The sequence below is a fragment of the Gopherus evgoodei genome, chromosome 2, assembly GCF_007399415.2.
Source record: "Gopherus evgoodei ecotype Sinaloan lineage chromosome 2, rGopEvg1_v1.p, whole genome shotgun sequence".
NCBI classification, from domain to species: Eukaryota; Metazoa; Chordata; order Testudines; family Testudinidae; genus Gopherus; species Gopherus evgoodei.
In genome coordinates this window covers 18781471-18803540 of record NC_044323.1, presented here as the reverse complement: position 1 = coordinate 18803540, position 22070 = coordinate 18781471, and the positions used below count along the sequence as shown (strand labels likewise).

Below are 22070 nucleotides of genomic sequence, written 5' to 3'. Positions count from 1 at the left end.
CACACTTGGGATGCACATGTGCAGATAACAGAAGGCAAAACCCTCAGACAAGCTGTGACCACAGCAGGATTGAGGGTAGAGGGGGACCTGTATTGAAAATCCTCAGAGGAGAAGGTTTCTTCAGGAAAACCAAGAAAATCAAATATAAAAGCTGTTAATGTAATTGCAGGGCTACTAACATTATGTTAGGGATGTGTAAAGAAAAATTTTAGGTTCTCATAGTAATACTAACATTTATTATTGAGTAAACTACTAAATGTATTCTTTTGTATATTCTGTTTAAATTTGTGAACTTAACAATGCATTAATGTAGCCTTGTATACTTTGTGTGTGTATGTATCTTAGAGATCTTTTTTTATGCTTGTCTGGTGTATGTGTATTCGAGATGAAGAGTGTTTCACCCAGTGTTGAGCACATTAGAAATCTGATGTAATTGCTGTAACTGCAGCAATAATAGGTGGTTAGACAGAGAGTGAGCAGTACTCTAACTGTACACTTGAGGGCTCTGCAGACTGTGAAGAATGGTGCAGAAGCAATTACAGTGAAGACTATTTTAAGTAGATTGGTGCATTGTAACTGTGCAGGGCTTAATGTCGGCCGGGCTATTTGGCTATTTGCCATAATTAGCTTTCCATTCCTTTGATTGGAATCGTAGATAAAAATTTGCTAATCCACTTTGTTGGCTGAAAATATTAGAAAAGTAATCTATCTTTTAAAACTCTGTTAGCAAAATCATAAGATATAAAGATTTTTTATAGAATAATGAGATTATGAGAACTGTAAAGCTTAAGTAATTTTAAATAATTTTCTATGGTTTTAAGGGGAAAAAACTAGTCTAGGCAGTATGACGGCATAAGCACTTAGATGTTTTTTCCCTAGTGTGTAAAAATATCTTGCATGTGCTCTTAAAATGTATGTGTGTATGTGTGTGAAATTATATAATAATTCTTATTTAATTTGCCTTGTGTTCAGAATATTTGAATATATTGAAAATGTTTTATTTTTCCTAGGGGATCAGAGCACGTATTTTGGAAACACTTGTTATGCTTATTCTTCTTGGCCTGCTTATCCTTGGAATAGTGTGGGTGGCTTCAGCTCTGATTGACAATGATGCTACCAGTATGGAGTCTTTGTACGGTATGGAATATTTTTAAAAATAAGTTTAGCTGTGTACAGCATAGAAGTGGATATTTTCAATTAGAATTCATTTATAGTAAATCCCCATACTGCACTGATTTTTTTTACTTTGAACAAATGTAACCCATTCCCAGCACCTGACTTTTGCATTCAGCTAATGTTGTTACACAGTTCTTATGGTATACTGGAGAAATTTAGCTTTCTTGTTCGCAGTGTCTACATACGTAATGTTAGAAGTTCGTTCTTCAAGTAGCTTTTAAGATATTTGGTTTTTCTTCCCAAAGTGTGAAGGAGATTGTTGTCCACAATTTATAAATCGCTTAATTTTTTATTTACTTTTTAAAATTGTATTGTGCAATCCTGAAAGTCATTTCCTTAAATTGTTTTAGCTGAAGGAAAGATCTAAGTTTAAGCCAGTCAGACTCAAGACTAAATTTTCTTAGTATTTGCTAACTACTAGTAAATAGATTCAAATAGAGCATAAACAGCATATATTTAATAGGCTATCACTGTGTTGAAAATTTTCTTTACAGATCTTTGGGAATTCTACCTCCCTTATTTATATTCCTGTATATCACTGATGGGATGTTTATTACTTCTCTGTAAGTATTTTCCTGACTATTGTAGAAGAAAAGTAATATTTTTAGGTCATTGGAGGTTCAGGTGAATTTACTGCATATAACTTGAGGATGAAAAAAAGAATTAATTAGAGGTATTATGACACTTTCTCAAGTGCTTTTTTCACTTAGATTTTTTTCTAAATTATTTTGTTAGTGGTAGATCTGTGTTCCCATGGAGGTTTTTCTCTTTTAAAACTTATACCTCAAACTTTTGGTTCCTGAAATATGTAAACCAGTACGATTAGTATCTTTCATCTTAGGACCTCAGGACCTCAAAGCAATTTTCAAATTAAATGAACTAATCCTCATGCTTCTTACAGGGTATCCGCATTTTTATAAAGTGTAGGGGAAAAAACCAACATTGCACAAGTCAGGGACAGGAATTGATCCAGATCTCAGTCTCATGCTATAGTCATTAGACAATTCTCCCTCCTATTGCACCTGAAATGTCTCTTTATATACCCAGAAAGGAAAATTTCTGACCCACTGGTCCTGGTGACCTGGACCTGGGTTCTGGCAAGTCTTACTGGTGGATCATTTGACTATTGTACATCCAGTCACTACCTCTGATCAGCCAGGACCACTTAAAGTCTGACTCTCTCCCCCATTGGAGGGGAATGATGATGTAAAGCTACAGATCCCAGTGACAGGCCACAGTTCCATTATCATTTGAACCATGTTTCACTGCAGTTACTAAGAAAGGGAGAGTGGCCTTCTCCTTTTGACTGTCATAAGTTTTGTCTGAATTCTAGATGAGAAGGGTACAGCCATTGTGGGAATTCTGTAATTGGCTCACTACAAAGGACAGGGCCAGCAATTGTCACTTCATCAGACCTGAAGAACTTTGGATTTAGCTGTCTGATTTTAGGCACCAAGTCTGAAATTTTTTACATAACTCTTAATGTTCGTACTGAAATACTGTTTAAATAAAATAGAGTAAAAGGAAAGGAACAATCCATTTCATTCTTCTATACCGTCTTCTTAAACAAGAATGCCTTTTCTAATAATGAACGTCATAAATTTAGGTCTTCACCTCTCCCACTTCCCAAATCATCACCTCTACCATCTCCCACATACTCACGTGTTATACACTGTTTGAAGCCAAAGGTGTTCTTCATGACCTTTCAACACTGGAGATCTGTTACAACTGGCAGCTAATGGTCATACCTACCAAAATGTGTGCAAACACCATTCTTGAGAACCATCTTACTTGTTAGTTTAAAAGGCTTTTTTGGTAGTAATGTCTTCATTAGTACTGTATTAAATGAGAGGCGATTTTAAACATTTGTGAGAAATTTACTGAAGCTATCATCAGCTTAATAAGATAGGAATCAAATCTACATTCATGTATCTGTGTAAAGCCGCAGTTAACCATTTATTCAAAGTATATGGCAGCAGATATGTAAAGAGTAGCCAGCTTAAACAAATGAAGGGATCTTTGACATTATACTCCATGCTGGTAAAAAGTTTTGGATCACCAGTTTGTAATCTCAGAACCAGGCCCAGAGGATTGTTCAATATTCTGTAATATCTGTGATATTTCTAGTGTGATGGTGGAGTACAGAGGCCTGATCAAAATGTAGCTGAAAAAGAACAATATTCAGTTATATGTAAGAGTATGTTCAAAATATATAATTGCTGTACATTTACTAATCCAGGTGATTTATATCTTTTCCTCTGCAGTATGCACGCCGGTGGGGCTTTCACGAATGTTTACAGTGATGGGTCAGTTGCTGGTGAAGCCAACAGTAAGTACAATATATTTCTACACTTTTGACAATATTTTAAAATAGAAGGTACAGTAACATAGCCATATTCAGACAAATGTCTTTTGGCAAAATGAATTGCTTGCACATATTAAACAATGGTAATTGACTGTGCATCTGGGCTGCAAAATTTTCTGGTATCTGCACTTTAAAGCCAATGCCCCATGTTTTACACAATGTGGCCCCTGTCTAGCAAAGATTTATACATGTGCTTAACTTTAGTAATCGGGTGACTACTAACATGCTTAAAATTAAGCATTTACATAAGTCTTTGTACGGCCTGAGTTGCTCGTATTGGGATTGATTGCAGAGTATTTTGCATGTTTTTGTTTTTAAATGACTATTTTAATTTATAATGCCTGATTCTGTAAACCATATGTATTTACTTATTCTAGAATCACTGAATTTATGCAATCATATAACATGGATAGTAACTTTGATGTCTAATTCTGCCAAGTTTTCATAATTAGTATAGAAATATTGAATAGGTAAGAAATAGAATGTCTTGATTTTATAGCATGATGATATCTGTGCTCTTCATAAAACTTTTCTATGGTGGTATTTGTTTTTTCCAACTCAGTTGACCAGCTTAATATATTTTATGCACTAGGGTTGAATTAAATACTCCTAATAATTGATATTTTTTATTTGTGGTAATGCCCACTTTGTGTTAGATATATGCCAAACACTTAAAAAGGCCTGGTCCCTGCTATGAAGTACTCACAGTCGAAGAATAAATGAGAGAGGTTGGGAAAGGGAAAAGCAATAGGGAACTTATGTACTAGGCAGAGGCGCTGACTCCATGGGTGCTCCGGGGCTGGAGCACCCATGGGGAAAAATTAGTGGGTGCTCTGCAGCCAGGCTCCCCTCCCAACCCCACCTCACTTCCACTCCGCCTCCTCTCCTGAGTGTGCTGCGTGCCCGGTTCTCCGCCTACCTCCCAGCGCTTGCTGCTGCCAAACAACTGTTTGGTGGCATAGCAGGCCCCAGGAGCAAGGTGAGAGGAGCAGGAAGGTGGCACGTGCAGGGGAGGAGGTGGGGAAGGGGCGGGGCCAGGGCAGGGAGGAGGTGGAGTTGGGACAGTGACTTTGGGGAAGGGGTTGGAATGGGTGTGGGAGGGGGCGTGGCTTGGGGCAGAGGGGGTCGAGCACCCACCGGTGCGAGCAGAAGTCTGCGCCTATGATATTATGGAACTTAGTTCACTATAGGCAGCATGGCAGAAATGAGTCTGTAAGAGGGACTTATGTGTGGACATGGTAGTGGCCTTATGTGTGAATTCAGGGAAGCTTATACTATACACGAGTGCTGCATGAAAGAAGGTATGGAGATGACAGTGTGAGAGCATTAATTTTTTTCAATTTCATTTCCCACTATTTTTGGGAATGAAATGACTGTTAAAACCCTACCTGTGACACTGGAGAGCATTAAGCATTTCCACACCTATTAAGTTTTTTAAGCTCAAGTGTTCTGTAGATACACAAAACCTAACAACGTGACTAAAATTGCATGTTTTTTTGCAACTTTGCTGGCAATTTTGCCACTTGAAATGTCAGACTCTGTGACAACTGATCTGTCATGTAAACTTTACAGTAATTGTTTTTAAAAACTCTTCAGTTCTTCCTTGTTGTAGTCTAGTCAAATGTGAAGTTTGATAAGTTTTTGTCCATTTTTGATTTTTTGTGCACAAAATGATTTAAATTTTTTTGGGGGTGTAATTTAAATGACTGAATTTGGCTTAAACTCCTCCAACCCCCCTTCCCCCCAAATTCCTTTTGCACTGAAACTAAATAAAGTTTCAGACCAAAAGAAAAACTTATGGGAAAGTTAACCATCTGATTATAATTGGAGTTCTGAGTATCTTTAATCATAGACAATGTGATAATATTTTATGCAGCCTTCTTGTACCAGTAATGTTTATATTTTCTTAAAAAGTAGGTTTTAATCCAAAAAGTAGATTAATAAATTCAGGCAAGCAAGATATCACATGTAAATGAATGTGTATATCAATTGGCATTTGCATTTCTAATTTCAGATCCTTGAAGACCTGGATGAACAGATATACATCATCACCTTAGAGGAAGAAGCAATCCAGAGGAGACTAAATGGTACATGTGTTGTGTAATAATATAATATTTAAGCCAGAGAAAAACAGCACTTCCTGTCTTGAGCATTCATTTCACCATAAAATGAGCAGGTTCTCTTACCTTGTCCTACAAGCTGTAGGCCTTCACTCGTTTCAACTATTCCATGCCCCTACTTGCACAGGACTATGAGGATCCTCCCTGTTTTATTTTATAATATCTGTTATTGGTGGTTTTCTGATCATGTTCAGGAAGTCTGTCTGGGATGTGAAGGCTCAGAATAATTAGCAACAAGTCAGTTGTTTTGCCACTACAATGAAACATTTTTCTAAATTGCTATAAGTAAATTCTTAGTCTAATTTGGAGAGGAATCCAGTTACTAATAAGACACCGGGTACTGTAAAGAGGAAAGATTTTTGTATTTTGTCAGCTTAGGAGATGAGTGATCACTTGGTGGTCCTTGATTTATTTTTTAACAAATTATTAGCTTAAATTTTACATGTCAGAGCAGCTTTCCACAATCCAGAGGCTCCCAACAGAGAATTTTAAAGTAATCCATTACAGTAGGGTCAGAAAATTTTAAGTAGTTCCTGCGTTTAGTGTAACTTTGCTCTTCTGCTGTGTCTTTCATGTGATCTCAGAGCACTTCATAAACAGTTATTGGTGAGGTACATGTGTATAATGTTGCAAACACTAAGATTTCACAAAAATTTGAGTCTATTTAAAAATTATGATTTTTTTTTAAAAGTTGTGTTTTGGTTTACATTTTTAATTGTTCTGTTTTTAACCCAATGAAGAAACGATACATCCCCAACTTGTGTGACCATTTTCAGAGTGAAAAAAGCCCTTATAAACAGGTCCTGCTCTCAGCCTGGTGGTGTCTCACTCTAATCACTCAGGGGAGGCTTTATTATCTTCCTCTCCTGCCAGCCTCTTGTCAACCCCTTCTTGCAAACTCTACTGGATTTTTCCTCACTTCCCCTTTAGTTTTCTGCCCTCACTGACATTCTCTTGCCCTATTTTCCTGCATTCTTACCTTCAGTCTTCACTCTGTATTCCCTTGTCCCCTTGTTGTTTTCTGTTTGGGACATGCAGTGCTACCATTTTCACCAAGGTTGATAAATTGTATAATGGATTGCTTGACCACACTTTGGTTTGTTATACAATATGCTCAAGACCAAATAATCAATGTCTATCTGGTGTACTAATATGGTTCAGGAAAAAGGTTCTGTACGACACCGGTGTCCAAAGAGCAGTCCTGTGTAGTGATATTACATTCACCTTACACAGAAGATGTGCTCCCCAAAGTTATGTTCTTAAAGCCATCTTTTTATACCTTACTTGTGCAACCGTTCTGCCAGTTGTAGTCGGCAGCAACAAGGGCCAGGGTCAATATCTAGGGGTTCCTTTTCAATGATACAACACAGAACTGGCTCGAGCCCCCACTCATTAACCTGGGACAATTACACACCACCCTCTGGGTGCCTCTGAGGCAACACTTCTCCTTTTTCAAGCACTGAGTCTGAGTGTAGAAAAGAAACTTTTAATAAAAAGAGAGAAGTAACCCAGCATTAATTTGGGAAAACGCCACAAGCAGGATTCATGAACCTAAAGCCATAAGCAAAAGACCCACCCCGGAGTAGGTTGGGCAATGTCCTTTTGCTTCAGGTTATTAAGGCCAGCAACTATAAGTTCTTTTAACATGCCCCTTCTTTCTCCCTCCACCACACCGCACTCAGTTATTGTTCTTGGTCAGGGACAATCCAGAGTTCTGAGGTGCATCTGCGTTAGCTCATCTCCCACTCTCTGCCAGATGTTTGCTGTCCAACCCCTCTGCCATTCTGGAACATCTTGACACTTAACACATCTTTCAAGTGATTTCAGATTTGTGATTTCAACTCTGTGATTTCAGCTGTTAATGGGGAAACCTCACTGCTAGTGCAGACTAGGCAGTCTCTTGCATCAGAGACACTGTCCCAAAGCAGGCCTAATGCTTAGGCCGGGTTATCTGTGATTTCAGCTCTATTGGTGTGCAACAAGACTCTCAGCTGAGTCTTAATCCTCTCTGTTATTACACAGTGGAGAGAGAAATGGTCAAATGGTGTCTAGGACCCTTAGGTAGGACCCACATCACCAGGTACAAGTACCTGTCCCCACCCTCTGTCAATTCCGCTAGGCTTTGGCGCCCATGACCCCTGCCAACCACGTGCAGTTGAGGTTTTTTTTTCATAGATTCATAGATTCTAGGGCTGGAAGGGACCTTGAGAGGTCATTGAGTCCAGTCCCCCGCCCTCATGGCAGGACCAAATACTGTCTAGACATTTATCTAACCTACTCTTAAATATCCAGAGATGGAGATTCCACAACCTTCCTAGGCAATTTATTCCAGTGTTGAACCACCCTGAGAGTTAGGAACTTTTTCCTAATGTCCAACCTAAACCTCCCTTGCTTCACTTTAAGCCCATTGCTTCTTGTTCTATCCTTAGAGATGAACAAGTTTGCTCCATCCTCCTTATGACACCCTTTTAGATACCTGAAAACTGCTATCATGTCCCCTCTCAGTCTTCTCTTTTCCAAACTTAACAAACCCAATTCTTTCAGCCTTCCTTCACAGGTCATGTTCTCGAGACCTTTAATCATTCTTGTTTCTTTTCTCTGGACCTTCTCCAATTTCTCCACATCTTTCTTGAAATGCAGTGCCCAGAACTGGACACAATACTCCAGTTGAGGCCTAGCCAGCGCAGAGTAGAGCAGAAGAATGACTTCTTCTTGTGTCTTGCTCACAACACACCAGTTAATGCATCCCAGAATCATGTTTGCTTTTTTTGCAACAGTACCACACTGACTCATATTTAGCTTGTGGTCCACTATAACCCCTAGATCCCTTTCTGCCGTACTCCTTCCTAGATAGTCTGTTCCCATTCTGTATGTATGAAACTGATTGATTGTTTCTTCCTAAGTGGAGCACTTTAGTCCCTCAATCAGAGTATGCCAAGCACAGTTCAGCTGCCCTTGATTCACACAAGAATAACAATCCTTTAGAACCTCTGTCCCAACAGCAAAGTAACTTTTGATCCAACACCAGTCAAACACACCATGCAAACTAGGTCGGATCCTGAAGTCCCCTTCCTCAGCTCATCACTAGATGTCAGGGAAGAGCTCATTCAGACCCTGCTTACACGGTTACCAGTAAAAGGTACTATATACCTCACCTGAAACTGGATTCAATTAATCAACTTTTTACCTTGTTTGTTTCTGGTACCATGGTGTTCCCTTTGTCTTTTGTTCAAAAACCCATGCATTCCACATACTAAGAGGCATGAAGACACCTTCTAAGCCTGTGCCAGGATGGATAGATTTGTGAGGGTAATGCCTTTTCTCTGTTTTGAAATTTTTCCTATTTATTTAAACCAAAGTTTTCTTCAGCTCATTCAAGGTGATATGGAATACTTAGTGTAAGTGAACAGGACTGTAATAAAGATACAAGCCAACTTGGACTAGATAACTGCTATATTAATGTTTAATAATATGCATATTTAAATACTTGGAATAAATATTGTGGGTAGTATTGTCAGCATAATATATATGTATGCTAGCCGGCGTGTATTAGTCAACAGAGGATAGCTTGGATTCAGTTCCTTCAGGAAGTATGGGGCTTAGTAGCCATCTTTACTAGAGGCAGTGTCACTTCCATCTGCAAAGATTGTAGGGAAACAGTGACCTTCATTACTGTCTGTGACCTGTAGCTTCAGTCTTAAGAATAGTGGGAAATCATAGCCATTTGTAGTGAAGCCAAACATCATAAAATTTCTGAACTTTTTCTGGCATGAGAAATTTAACCCTTTGCGCCCCCCACCCGCCCAGCTCCTCCCTCTAAAATTACAAGATTTGTGATATATCATGACTTAACAATTTTGTTATTTTTTATGGATGAGGAACTTGAAAAAGGCACGTCAAAGCTCCGGTTATATCAAACCAATGATGGTTATCGTTAGGGCCAATTTCTCTTCATCTTTGCTCACTCAGACCTGATCTATGCTACAGTTAGGTTGAAACAAAGTAGACAGTACAGCCTTGCTCCCATCGATGTAAATGCCCTACTACACTGACATAACTCTACCAACACAAGAGGCATAGGGCTTATGTTGGTGTAGTTAGGGTGATGTAGTGTCCATGTAGACACTGTGAGTTTCTTATATTTGCTGTTGGCTGCTGTGCTTGTCAAGTGAAATTGACAAGAAAGCCTGGCACCAGCTCCCAGGCAGGTTGCTGTCCAGGCTCCATGCTCTGAGTCAGGCTGCTGCCTGCTCCCCAGGAGGAGTCCTGCTGCCCCTCAGGATCCTGGCTTCCTACTTCCTGCAGGGAGCCTGGGTGCTGTCCAGACTCAGGGCTCCCTGTTCCCCACTGGGAGCCTGGTTGCACTGAGACTCTGAACTACCGATGCCCCCAGGATCTCCCCACCAGGGGCAGGACTGCTCCCCCTCCCTTGGGCTTTTGGCTCTCTGCTCCCCACTGGGAGCCTGGAAGCAGCTCGGTTTCTGGGCATGGGAGCTGGGCTCCCAGTGGAGAGTCAAGTGCCTGGGAGGCTGCCCGGCCAGCCAGGCTTGCAGACTGGGGAGCCGAGGGCGGGGGCAGCTGCCGGGCTCCCAGGAGGGAGCAGGAGCCGAAATCCTGGGGACAGCCAGGCTCCCAGCAGGAAGCCGAGAGCCCAGTCTCTTACCCCCACCCCCATGGCCCCTCTTAAGTCATCGGAAGCACTGTTGATGAGGAAGCGCACCACCGAGAGAAGGAGGGTAGTGTGGACATACCCTCAGTTCTGAAGGGCAATTCATAGATTGAATTATGGGGTACTCTGTTTCTGAACGCTCCTCCTTTTATGGAATTTTGGAATTCACTCCCCATCCTAGTCCAAAATAACTGAGATTACTGGCCTTCTGATCACGTTGTAACACCCATATGCCTGCATAGGCATTTCAGGCAGGTTGAGAGTATACTGCATATAGTGTTTACAGCAGCTGCTGCATAGATGAGCTTTTTAGACCCATAACACACAAAGGTGTGTTCAGTGAATCTCTTTGAAGCTATGATGGGGTAATTATAATTGTTCTTGGTGTTTGATGTTCGCTAGTAACTGTAAAATATTTGTTGCTGAATATTTTATGCTGTCATGACAATGTTTATGGTGTGTACAGAAACTTTATGGAGAAATGGCCTTTTAGTTGTTCAAGTATTCATTACAGTTTGCTTAGCATAAGATTAGCCATTCACCAAGAGAATATAATGGGAAGGCTAAAAATGATATTTTGAATGCTGCTTACAAGGCTGTGCAACTATATTATAAATGATTATTTGTTAGTATTATCTGTTCCCAGCAGTGTCCCATACATGGTAGATGTTATACAAGTACAGAAGCAGGTCTAGTCCCTCTTCGTAGTTGCTTACTCTCTTCAAGTATAATTTAAATATTACAGAAACATTCACAGTAAAAAGTAAGGGAAAATTAATACAACTTAATTCGGTGTCGATTAGAGGTTATTTGTGAGGCCCAGAAGAAGTTTATAATTTAAAACAAACCACCTCTAAATAATTCCCATCTTTTGTGTGTTTTGCACTGTAAGCTTTTTAGAGTAGGTACTGTCTTTATTTTGCATAGTGTCCAGTGCCAAGCATATTTTTGGTGCCAATCAGATAACACATACACAGGCTTCAAAAAAGACAACTCAGTGATGTAATAAAAATTCACAGTAAAAACTGCATTATAACTGATAAAGGGTTGCAAGGAAAATTATATTTATAGGAGCTTGAATTGATATTTTGGGAAAAGTCAAGAAGTAGTAATGCACTTTCAGTAGAGATAAGAAAAAACACCTTATAGCCACAAGTGAAGTGATCAGTGAGCAAAAAGTTCATTAATTGAATGCAATGAGTATTTTCCACCACTGTACAAGTAATAATATTATAAGCCAGTAACACTGAGTTTTTTCTGTGTATAAATAGGATCAAAAGTGACATATTGAACACCAATTATCTTTAAGATTGTGGGGGAATTAATTGCACTAAATATAGTTTTGAAATATTAAATTAATGTAGTAGAAAGAATATGATGATGGAAGTACCAGTGAAAATTGATTAATTTAGCTGAGCAGTAGCTCAAGTGTGAGTATGGAAATAGGGTTTGAGTGGAGAGATTTTTATATAAAGCAAGCAATTTTTCATTCTTAATTTTTTTGCCAGTAATTATTAAAGTACAGTTTAAATAGAAACCTCATTTGTGTGGCAATAGTTAGAGATTGTGGAAGCTTTATTTTTGCCACCTATCTCAGAACTGGAAGTGACCCTGAAAGGTCATTGAGTCCAGCCCCCTGCCTTCACTAGCAGGACCAAGTACTGATTTTGCCCCAGATCCCTAAGTGGCCGCCTCAAGGACTGAACTCTCAACTCTGGCTTTAGCAGGCCAATGGTCCGACCACTGAGGTATCCCTCCCCGCCCAGGTATCTTAATACATACAAATAGTAGAAAAAGAGTCTCTTTTTAAAAGGTTTTTTTAACAAGGTTTTTAGTGTTGGGGGAATTGGATCTTAAAATCACAGCAATTAATAAAACAAAATATCTTTTTAGTTTTTCAACAAAAAGTTAGAATTATTTTCATTTTAAACAACTTCAGCTATACTAATTACAATCCCTTAAAGCATCTGTACTTTTGGTTCCAAGACGAGGTTACAGGGTCTTCTAGGTCTGTTTCAAAACATGTTTTTTGTTTAGTAACTCACCTTCACCACATGATTTTTCTTTTGTAAAAGTGTATATGGTAAGCTGCTATGCTAATTGTAGCATTGTAAAATTTGACTCTTGGACGTTGGAAATCAAAATTTGTGACTTGCAGGTATACCACTGAGAGTGCCTGAGTGAATTTGCTTTTGTTGCAATAACAAATACCTGAGAGAATGCATTATAATGGAGATTTGCAGTAACTATGACACAGCAGCTCCTCAGCAGCGTTGAGTGGTAATATTAAGCCTGCTTTCCCAATTAATGGATTTAATTTAAGTAAGCATTCTAGTTAGTTAATCAGTGAAGCAGTAAAAAGTGTTCTGAACTATATACTCCATAAGTCCTATGAATTGAAGTGTTTGGGACTGAGTTTCAGTAGACTGAATTTTTCATAAATCCTTCCATATTTTTAAAATATCTAATTATAGCATTACACAATTTTAATTTGAATATTAATTCCTTTATACCTTCTTGCAAGTAAACTATATATCTCATTAACAAACAGCCAGAAGTCATAAGAAAAAAAAAAGTTTGACAATTCTGATATCTACCCTAACATTTTTAGTTATTGAAGAGCTACTCAAAGTGTTTCTGTTTCCAGCATATAATGTTTCAATATCCACATCACTTCTACAGAAGAAGAATAAAGCTGGGACTTTTTTTTTTATATTAAAAGAGAAAAAAAGTTGCCTTTAGCTATTAGTTTTCCTGAATCCAAAGAGACGGGTGGAGCAGGATCAAAAATACTTACGTGATCAAAGTTATTGGCTCTGAAGGTATCCTTACCTATGTAAGAAAGATGAAAGGTGGTGTTTTTATTGCACGCTAGTAACAGTGTAATTTTGAACTAATTGGTGTTGAACTGCCAATCACCTAGAGGGAATGCAAATAGATACTCTTACAGTTTCCTTTGAGGTACTGAAATCTTATGTCGGGGCTGGAAGAAAAACAAAATAATACTGTTAAATTGACCTTAAATGAGCTGCTTTGTGGTTTTCTTGGAGAATCCCTTCTAATTTTTCATAACTAGTCCAAACAAGTTTTGTCTACCAATTTGATTTATTGGCTAGACAATGCTGACATTGAACTTTGCGCATGTTTGAAATAAATTAATATGTTGTAGACCTTTAAGTATTTAGCTGCATCCTCATCAAATAGTATTTTGACTGATCTAAAACTTTGCCTTACTGTCTCCTTTGTAAAATATGATTCTTTTGTAGAATAACCAGTTACTTACCTTCACTTTTAAGGAAGAATTACAAGAGCTGTGTCATATGAATGACTCCTGTTCTCTATCAGGGTAAATATTAAGGTCCTAATGCAGCTAGCATGGACATTGTTGGAAAGACTTCCATTGATGTCACTGGAAGTTGTGTTTAAGCCTTAAAATTATGTATTAAAAAATAAAAATACATATCTTTTGAATAGAGGTTTTTTCCAGTGATCTCCAAGTACGTTGCAAAGAACGATAAGTATCAAGTGCTAATTTTAACTTTTGTACAAAAAATTAATGGGGCCTGGATTTCAGCCCTAAAGTCAGAATTTTGCTGTTGACTTCATTGGAGCCAGGATTTCACACTAAAAGTACTTGTTGACTGAATAGAAGTCATTCCGTAAGTCTGGTACCTTACAAGAGAATAAAGCAAAGTTTTAGACCTCTCAAGCTAACCTGTCAAGAGCATACAGCAAAATAAAAGCTTACAAAACTAAAGGTTATAATAAATTTAAAAACTTAGATTTATTTTAAGAAAGTGGATCGGAAACATGAGAAATTAGATTCTTAAAGTTCACATAATTCAGGAAATCTAGAATAAAGAGAAGACAGATTTGTACTAAATACCTTTTACAGGACTTATTTATTGTTCAGCCCTTATTACTAGGCTTTTTAGGGGGTCAGTGATGTCAGTGGGAGTTTATGCATATGCAAGGATAGAATTGGGCTTCTTGCTAAGGAAGACAATGTTTTTAAATTTAAATTTCTTTATATAGCGGTAGATACAAAACTTAAGCATGTTAATTTAAAGCAGAAGTTAAACTTTTTCCAGAAGAAAATTACTGATTGAAATACATATTTGGGATAAATGTTTAACCATATTGAAATTAAGCCATATCAATATTCTGTAATAAAAAATGCCAGTGTGTTTTGAAAATGTGTCCTCACAAGGCATGAGATACACAGTGATGGACATGGTATAAGAACCTGAATAGTATGTATAAAACTAGTGAGGTTGCATTTGGAAAGTTATGTATAATTCTGATTGCCATTAAGGGTGCTTCAGCAAAGTACACATGCAGACCACCTGTGCTACCACAACTATAGTCCGGCATCACTTTAAGTAACTTGAGTCAAACCTTTGTTTCTATAAGAAGCAAACAATACCACACAGAGAATCATGATTTCTATTGGGACTCTTTATTAGTGTTAGGTTAGGAAACGTTCTCCTTTTCACAATGAATGAGGAGTGGCTCATAAAGACGTACCAAATTCTAGATGGAGTAAACAAGACACTTACTATAGCAAGAGCCATATATATGGTGTGGCATGTGTGACCAGGTTTTTGTGCATAGAGGTCTTTGGGAGTATAATGGTCTGCTTCCTACTCCACTTCCCAGAGGAGACAGGATCATGGGATGAGCCAGGTAGTGGATAGGGGGAATGAGTCTAGTGGTAGCTTACTCCCCACCCTCTCCTCCGCCCCAGCCCTTAGACACACTGGGAACCGTATTTCCTGATTTCTGCAGACTGTCCTTGTTTCAGTTTGCCATCAAGGATGGAATGGTTTCAGTGTGTTTTTTTGACTTACGAGTATTGAAATATCCAAACTTTTGCTCTAATTGTTAATTTAATGTTCAAGGTATAAAAGTTGAAATACTGTAGTGACAAGTATGGTGTTAAAACTGAGAGAGAGATGAATGACAAAACTACTACTTTTTAAAAAAAAAATTTTTTTTTGAAGGGCTACTTTTCATAAAACGCGGATCAAGGAGTACAGATACAAGAAACAATCCATAGATAAGTCATGTTCTTCTTCGAGTGATTGCTCACATCCATTCCAGGTAGGTGTGCGCGCCGCGCGTGCACGTTCGTCGGAAACTTTTTTACCCTAGCAACTCCAGTGGGCCGGCAGGTCGCCCCCTAGAGTGGCGCCGCCATGGCGCTCTATATATACCCCTGCCGGCCCGCCCGCTCCTCAGTTCCTTCTTACCGCCGTGTCGGTCGTTGGAACTGTGGAGCGCGGCTTAGCTGTCCTCCACGTCCCTAGCTCTCCTAGTTCTCTATTGTTTATCGATCGTTCATCTCTAGTTCCATTATAGTTGTTAATTAGTTTGTTAAGTAGATAGTTTAGTTAAATAGTTGTTAAGTAGTTCTTCGCCGGGGGCTTAGCCCTTCCCGGCACCCGGCGCCAGGCTCATGCCTGTTTCGCCGGGCTTCAAGCAGTGTGCGGCCTGCAAGAAGCCCATGCCTACCAGCGATCCCCACGAAGCGTGCCTGAAGTGCCTCGGGGAATCGCACAGATCTGACAAGTGCCGCATCTGTAAGGCTTTTAAGCCGAGGACAAAAAAGGAGAGGGATCAGAGGCTCCGAACTCTCCTAATGGAGGCGGCACTTGACCCGTCGGCTTCGCAGGCCGTGGTATCGGCACCGGCACCAGATCGCTCCGGCACCGAGAAGACTCCCCGGCACCGACCTTCTCCGGCACCGGAATCAGAGCCAAGGCCGTCGAAGTCTGATACTCCGGCCAGGCAGACCCGGCTTGAGCGCCCGGCCTCGACATCGGCCGCGGCGCCGCCGGCACCGTCAGCACCGTTGATTCCGGGCCCGGCGGGTCCGTTGAGTCCGGTGCCGCCGAGCTCCCCCATGAGATCTGGGGTTGAGGTAGTGGTCCCATCCACACCGGAGACCTTCGCCTCGGCTCGGGACCTTATTGCCCTGACTGAGCCCACTCGGCTGCCACCCCCGGTACCTCCGGTGCGGGTTGTGTCCAGAGGCAAGCCCATGCTGTCGGCGCCGCCCAGAGACAGTCGTTCGCCATCCAGGTCCCGACGTCTTGGGCGCTCCAGATCCCGACGCCGCTCGCAGTCCCGGCACCGCTCCCCTCAGCGGTACCGGTCGCACTCGCGGCAACGGTCGGCATCGAGACGGTCGCGGTCAGGCTCCAGTCGGCGACACCGGCACCGCGACTCCAGGAGCAGGTCCCGACGCTACTCGCCGCACCGGTCGACCTCCCGGCACCGAGCTGGTGGCAGGTCCCGGTCTCGGTCGACCTCCCGGCGCCGAGCTGGTGGTAGGTCCCGGTCGACCTCCCGGCACCGAGCTGGTGGTAGGTCCCGGTCGACCTCCCGGCACCGAGCTGGTGGCAGGTCCCGGTACCGAAGCGGCACCCGGTACCGATCAGGATCCCGGCACCGTGATAGATCCCGGTCCCGATCCCAGTCCCGGCACCGATATGACTCCCGGCACCGGTCCCCGGCACCGAGACGATCCTCCGTGCCGGCCCGCGCAGACCCTTACCATCCGGGGTCGGCCCCACCGTGGCCCTCGAGACAGCCGTCCGTATCCTCCCAGACGGACAGTGGGTATGCGCTGGGCACCGACCGGCAGGCGGCGCTGTTCGGGGATCCGCCGCTGCAAGACCAAGGCCCACAACAGTGGGGATTCTGGACACCCTGGGCATACCATCAGGCCCAGGGCCCCCAGCAGCTCCCTGCTAGACCGGCGACTGCGGAGCGTAGGGCCCCTGAAGCCTCTTTGTCTCGCCCCCCTCCCTCCCCGGAAGGGGAGGAAGGGTCCAAACAGCAGGACTCCGCTGTGGCTCCGGAGGCAGAGGCGAGGGCTGAGGAAGACCCTCAGTTGGACACTATCGTGCCTGGGGTCTCATCATCCTCCTCCCCGGATGAGGCGGTGGCGGGTACCTCCTCCAACAGTCCCCCCCCGCTGGATCTCAGGGCGCACCAGGACCTCCTCAGGCGATTGGCTCAAAACCTGAGTCTGCAGGCAGAGGAGGTCTCGGAGATAGAGGATCCAATTGTCACCATCCTCTCTTCTGATGCTCCCACCAGGGTCGCCCTGCCCTTCATACGGACCATCCAGGCCAACGCCAATACTATCTGGCAGTCCCCGGCCTCCATCCCTCCGACAGCGAAAGGAGTCGAGAGAAAGTACATGGCCCCTTCTAGGGGCTATGAATATCTACATGTTCACCCGACTCCCGGTTCACTGGTAGTGCAATCGGTGAACGATAGGGAGCGTCATGGCCAGGAGGCTCCGGCCCCCAAGTCCAGAGAGGCCAGGCGGATGGACCTCCTTGGCCGTAAGGTGTATTCGGCAGGGGCGCTGCAGCTCAGGGTCTCTAACCAGCAGGCCCTGCTGAGCAGATACGCCTTTAACTCCTGGGTGGCAGTGGACAAATTTAAGGAGCTGCTGCCACAGGATGCTCGCCAAGAGTTTACGGCCATCTTGGACGAAGGCAAGAAGGTCGCACGCACGGCCTTACAAGCCTCCTTGGACGCTGCGGACTCGGCTGCCCGTACCCTCGCGTCAGGAGTTACGATGCGTCGCATCTCCTGGCTGCAGGTTTCCGGCCTTCCGCCGGAGCTCCAGCACACTATACAGGACCTTCCTTTCGAAGGCCAGAGCCTGTTTTCCGATAAGACAGACCCCAGACTCAAGAGTCTAAAAGACAACAGGGTCATCATGCGGTCCCTCGGGATGCACACCCCCGTGACGCAGCGTAGACCCTTTAGGTCGCAACAACAGCAACAACGTAGGCCGTTTTCCCAGTTCCGCCAGCGGCAGGACCTTTACAGGCGCCGCGGCAGGAACGGCAGGCGCAGGCAGTCTGGGAACCAAGGGGGGCAGAACCAAGGCTCCTCAAAACCCCCGCCTGGTCCTAAGCCTTCATTTTGAAGGTGCGCCCGAGGGCGCGGTAACAGTTTCCCCTATGGATCCTTTCCCCCCCGTTTTCAAACCGCCTTTCGTTTTTCCTCCCGGCGTGGTCCCAAATAACATCGGACCGCTGGGTCTTAAGCATGGTGCAGACGGGATACCGCCTGCAGTTTGTTTCGTTTCCTCCTTCCCGCCCTCCTTCCTCGTCCCTCTTCAGGGACCCCTCTCACGAGCAATTCCTTCGGCAGGAGGTGCAGACGCTCCTCAGCAAAGGAGCTATAGAGGCGGTTCCGGAAAACGAGAAAGGCAAGGGGTTTTATTCTCGCTACTTTCTGATCCCCAAGGCCAAGGGGGGCCTCAGGCCTATCCTCGACCTGCGAGAACTCAACAAATACCTCGTGAAGTTGAAGTTCCGCATGGTATCCCTGGGGACCATTATTCCATCCCTGGATCCGGGAGACTGGTACGCCGCCCTCGACATGCAGGACGCGTATTTCCACATTGCCATTTGGCCGCGCCACAGACGCTTTCTCCGCTTCGTTGTGGGGGCTCTTCATTATCAGTTTGCAGTCCTCCCATTCGGCCTGTCCACGGCCCCGAGGGTGTTTACAAAATGCATGGCAGTTGTCGTGGCGCATCTTCGGCGCAACCGTGTCCACGTGTTCCCTTATCTGGACGACTGGTTGATTCGGGGCACGTCGGAACAGCAGGTCAACAGCCATGTCCGCATGATCACCGCCATATTTGCAAGTCTGGGCCTCTTGATAAACACAGACAAGTCCACTCTGAGGCCCACGCAGACGGTGGAATTTATCGGGGCCGTCTTGGATGCCACTGTGGGCAGGGCCTCGCTGCCTCTGCAACGGTTCCAGACCATGGCGGCGATCGTTCAACGTTTGCGGTCAGCCCCATTGACGTCAGTGAGGACATGTCTAACCCTGTTAGGCCACATGGCGGCATGCACTTTTGTGACCGGCTACGCTCGGCTCCACATGAGGCCTCTCCAGCTGTGGCTTATCAGTCATTACAGGCCGGCAAGGCAACCTTTAGACATGTTAGTCACAATCCCCCAGAAGGTCTTAGATTCTCTCGGCTGGTGGTTAGACCAGTCCGTATTATGTGCGGGTCTTCCCTTTCACCCCTCTCAGCCATCGGTATCCCTGACAACGGATGCCTCAGATCTAGGCTGGGGGGCCCACCTAGGGACCCTGCGGACACAGGGCCTGTGGTCCCAGGAGGAGGTGGGGCTCCACATCAACATGCGGGAGTTGAGAGCGGTCCGCCTTGCTTGTCAAGCGTTTTGTCATCAGCTTCAGGGTCGTTGTGTCGCCGTGTTCACGGACAACACGACGACCATGTACTATATCAACAAGCAGGGCGGCACCAGGTCCTCCTCCCTGTGCCACGAGGCGATACGTCTCTGGGACTTTTGCGTAGCCCACTCCATTCACCTCAGGGCTTCCTTCCTCCCTGGAGTACGGAACACTCTGGCAGATCGATTGAGCAGATCCTTCCTGTCACACGAGTGGTCCCTTCGCCCGGACGTCGCTCTCTCCATTTTCCGGAGGTGGGGTTATCCCCGGGTGGACCTCTTCGCGTCCAAAGGGAACAGGAAGTGCCAAGCGTTCTGCTCCTTTCAGGGCAGGGAGCCGGGGTCGATAGCGGATGCCTTCCTCATCCAGTGGTCGACCCACCTGTACTATGCATTTCCCCCGTTCCCTCTGGTCCACAAGGTCCTCCTGAAGGTGCGCAGGGACAGGGCTCTCGTGATCATGGTGGCCCCGGCGTGGCCCAGGCAGCACTGGTACACCATGCTGCTGGACTTGGCCATAGCCGACCCAGTTCCCCTGCCCCTTCATCCGGACCTGATTACCCAGGACCACGGGACCCTCTGTCACCCAGACCTGCAGTCGCTGCACCTAGCGGCGTGGCTCCTGCGTGGCTGACTGGTTCCGAGCTGCGCTGCTCTACGCCTGTGAGAGAGGTGCTCTTGAGCAGCAGGAAACCGTCCACAAGAGCCACATATTCAGCGAAATGGAAGCGCTTCTCCTGTTGGTGCGTAGAGAGAAATCTCCGCCCTATGGAAGTTTCGGTACCCGAAATCTTAGACTACGTTTTGTCCCTCAAAGGGCAAGGTCTGGCCTTATCGTCGTTGCGAGTCCACCTAGCAGCTATCTCCACCTTTCACCCGGGTGCGGACGGTCGCTCCGTTTTTTCTCACCCGACGGTGTCGAGATTCCTTAAAGGGCTAGAACGTTTATTCCCTAACGTCCGTCCCCCTGCTCCAACCTGGGATCTTAACCTGGTGTTGTCCCGGCTCATGGGGCCCCCCTTTGAGCCGTTAGCTACTTGCTCCCTGCTCTACCTCTCTTGGAAAACTGCCTTTCTAGTGGCTATCACCTCAGCTAGATGGGTGTCGGAGCTCCGAGCTCTTGTGGTAGACCCCCCATATACGGTCTTCCACAAGGATAAGGTGCAGCTGAGGCCACACCCTGCTTTTCTGCCCAAGGTGGTCTCAGCCTTTCATGTCAACCAAGAGATTTTCCTTCCGGTTTTTTTCCCAAAACCTCACTCCTCAGGCAGGGAGCAGCAGCTCCACTCGCTGGATGTCCGTAGGGCTCTCGCGTTCTACATAGAGAGGACTAAGCCCTTCCGGAAATCCCCCCAACTTTTCGTGGCGGTAGCAGATCGTATGAAAGGTCTTCCTATCTCCTCCCAGAGGGTATCCTCTTGGGTTACGTCCTGTATCAGGACTTGTTATGACTTGGCCCATGTCCCTACGGGCCGTGTGACTGCGCATTCTACCAGGGCGCAGGCGTCGTCGCTGGCTTTCCTCGCCCGTGTGCCCATCCAGGAAATCTGTCGGGCAGCGACCTGGTCATCGGTCCACACCTTTGCTTCCCACTACGCCCTGGTCCAGCAGTCGAGGGAGGATGCGGCCTTCGGAACTGCAGTGCTCCGTGCCGCGACTTCTCACTCCGACCCCACCGCCTAGGTATGGCTTGGGAGTCACCTACCTGGAATGGATGTGAGCAATCACTCGAAGAAGAAAAGACGGTTACTCACCTTTGTAACTGTTGTTCTTCGAGATGTGTTGCTCACATCCATTCCACACCCGCCCTCCTTCCCCACTGTCGGAGTCGCCGGCAAGAAGGAACTGAGGAGCGGGCGGGCCGGCAGGGGTATATATAGAGCGCCATGGCGGCGCCACTCTAGGGGGCGACCTGCCGGCCCACTGGAGTTGCTAGGGTAAAAAAGTTTCCGACGAACGTGCACGCGCGGCGCGCACACCTACCTGGAATGGATGTGAGCAACACATCTCGAAGAACAACAGTTACAAAGGTGAGTAACTGTCTTATATACTACATAAATAGCTCTAATGTAAGGCCCCTTTTATGCTGTCAAACCTGCAGAGCCAACAAGTGGGCATGAACTTGAGCAAAGGAAGGCAAATTGCTAAAATTATATAAGCTGTTTTTTTATACAGAATACTTTTGAAGGAAATCAGCTATGGATGGTCACAACAGGACCTGCTAGTACTTTTTTATATTATTTTTTACTTTTGACGTATTTGGTTAAAATATTGTGAGGGTAAAAAGGCATTGCAAAGAGAAGACTAGCATGATGCTTAAGTGTCTTCCGTATGCAAAAATGAGGAACTCCACTGAAGTCACAGTTCAGTTTTGTAAGAGGCTGTATGTGAAGCTGCAGTTTGATGGTTCATAAAATCATTGTTCTCTGTTGCCAGTGTTCCTTGAACGCAAAGGCAAGGAAACCATTCTATCCTTTTGAAATAGTTATTCTTTA

At 44.4% G+C, this 22070-nt stretch overlaps 1 protein-coding gene across 4 annotated transcripts in view; it reads left to right on the top strand.

The window, feature by feature from the left end:
* Positions 1–22070, top strand: part of LMBR1 (limb development membrane protein 1) — a 146812-nt gene that overhangs the window by 100047 nt on the left and 24695 nt on the right. For all 4 annotated transcript variants that reach the window (XM_030550097.1, XM_030550101.1, XM_030550100.1 and 1 more), the window contains 4 exons: positions 1011–1137; positions 1671–1739; positions 3441–3505; positions 5556–5628. In XM_030550097.1, the coding sequence (XP_030405957.1) occupies positions 1011–1137; positions 1671–1739; positions 3441–3505; positions 5556–5628 (334 nt within the window). The remainder of the gene's footprint in view (positions 1–1010; positions 1138–1670; positions 1740–3440; positions 3506–5555; positions 5629–22070) is intronic.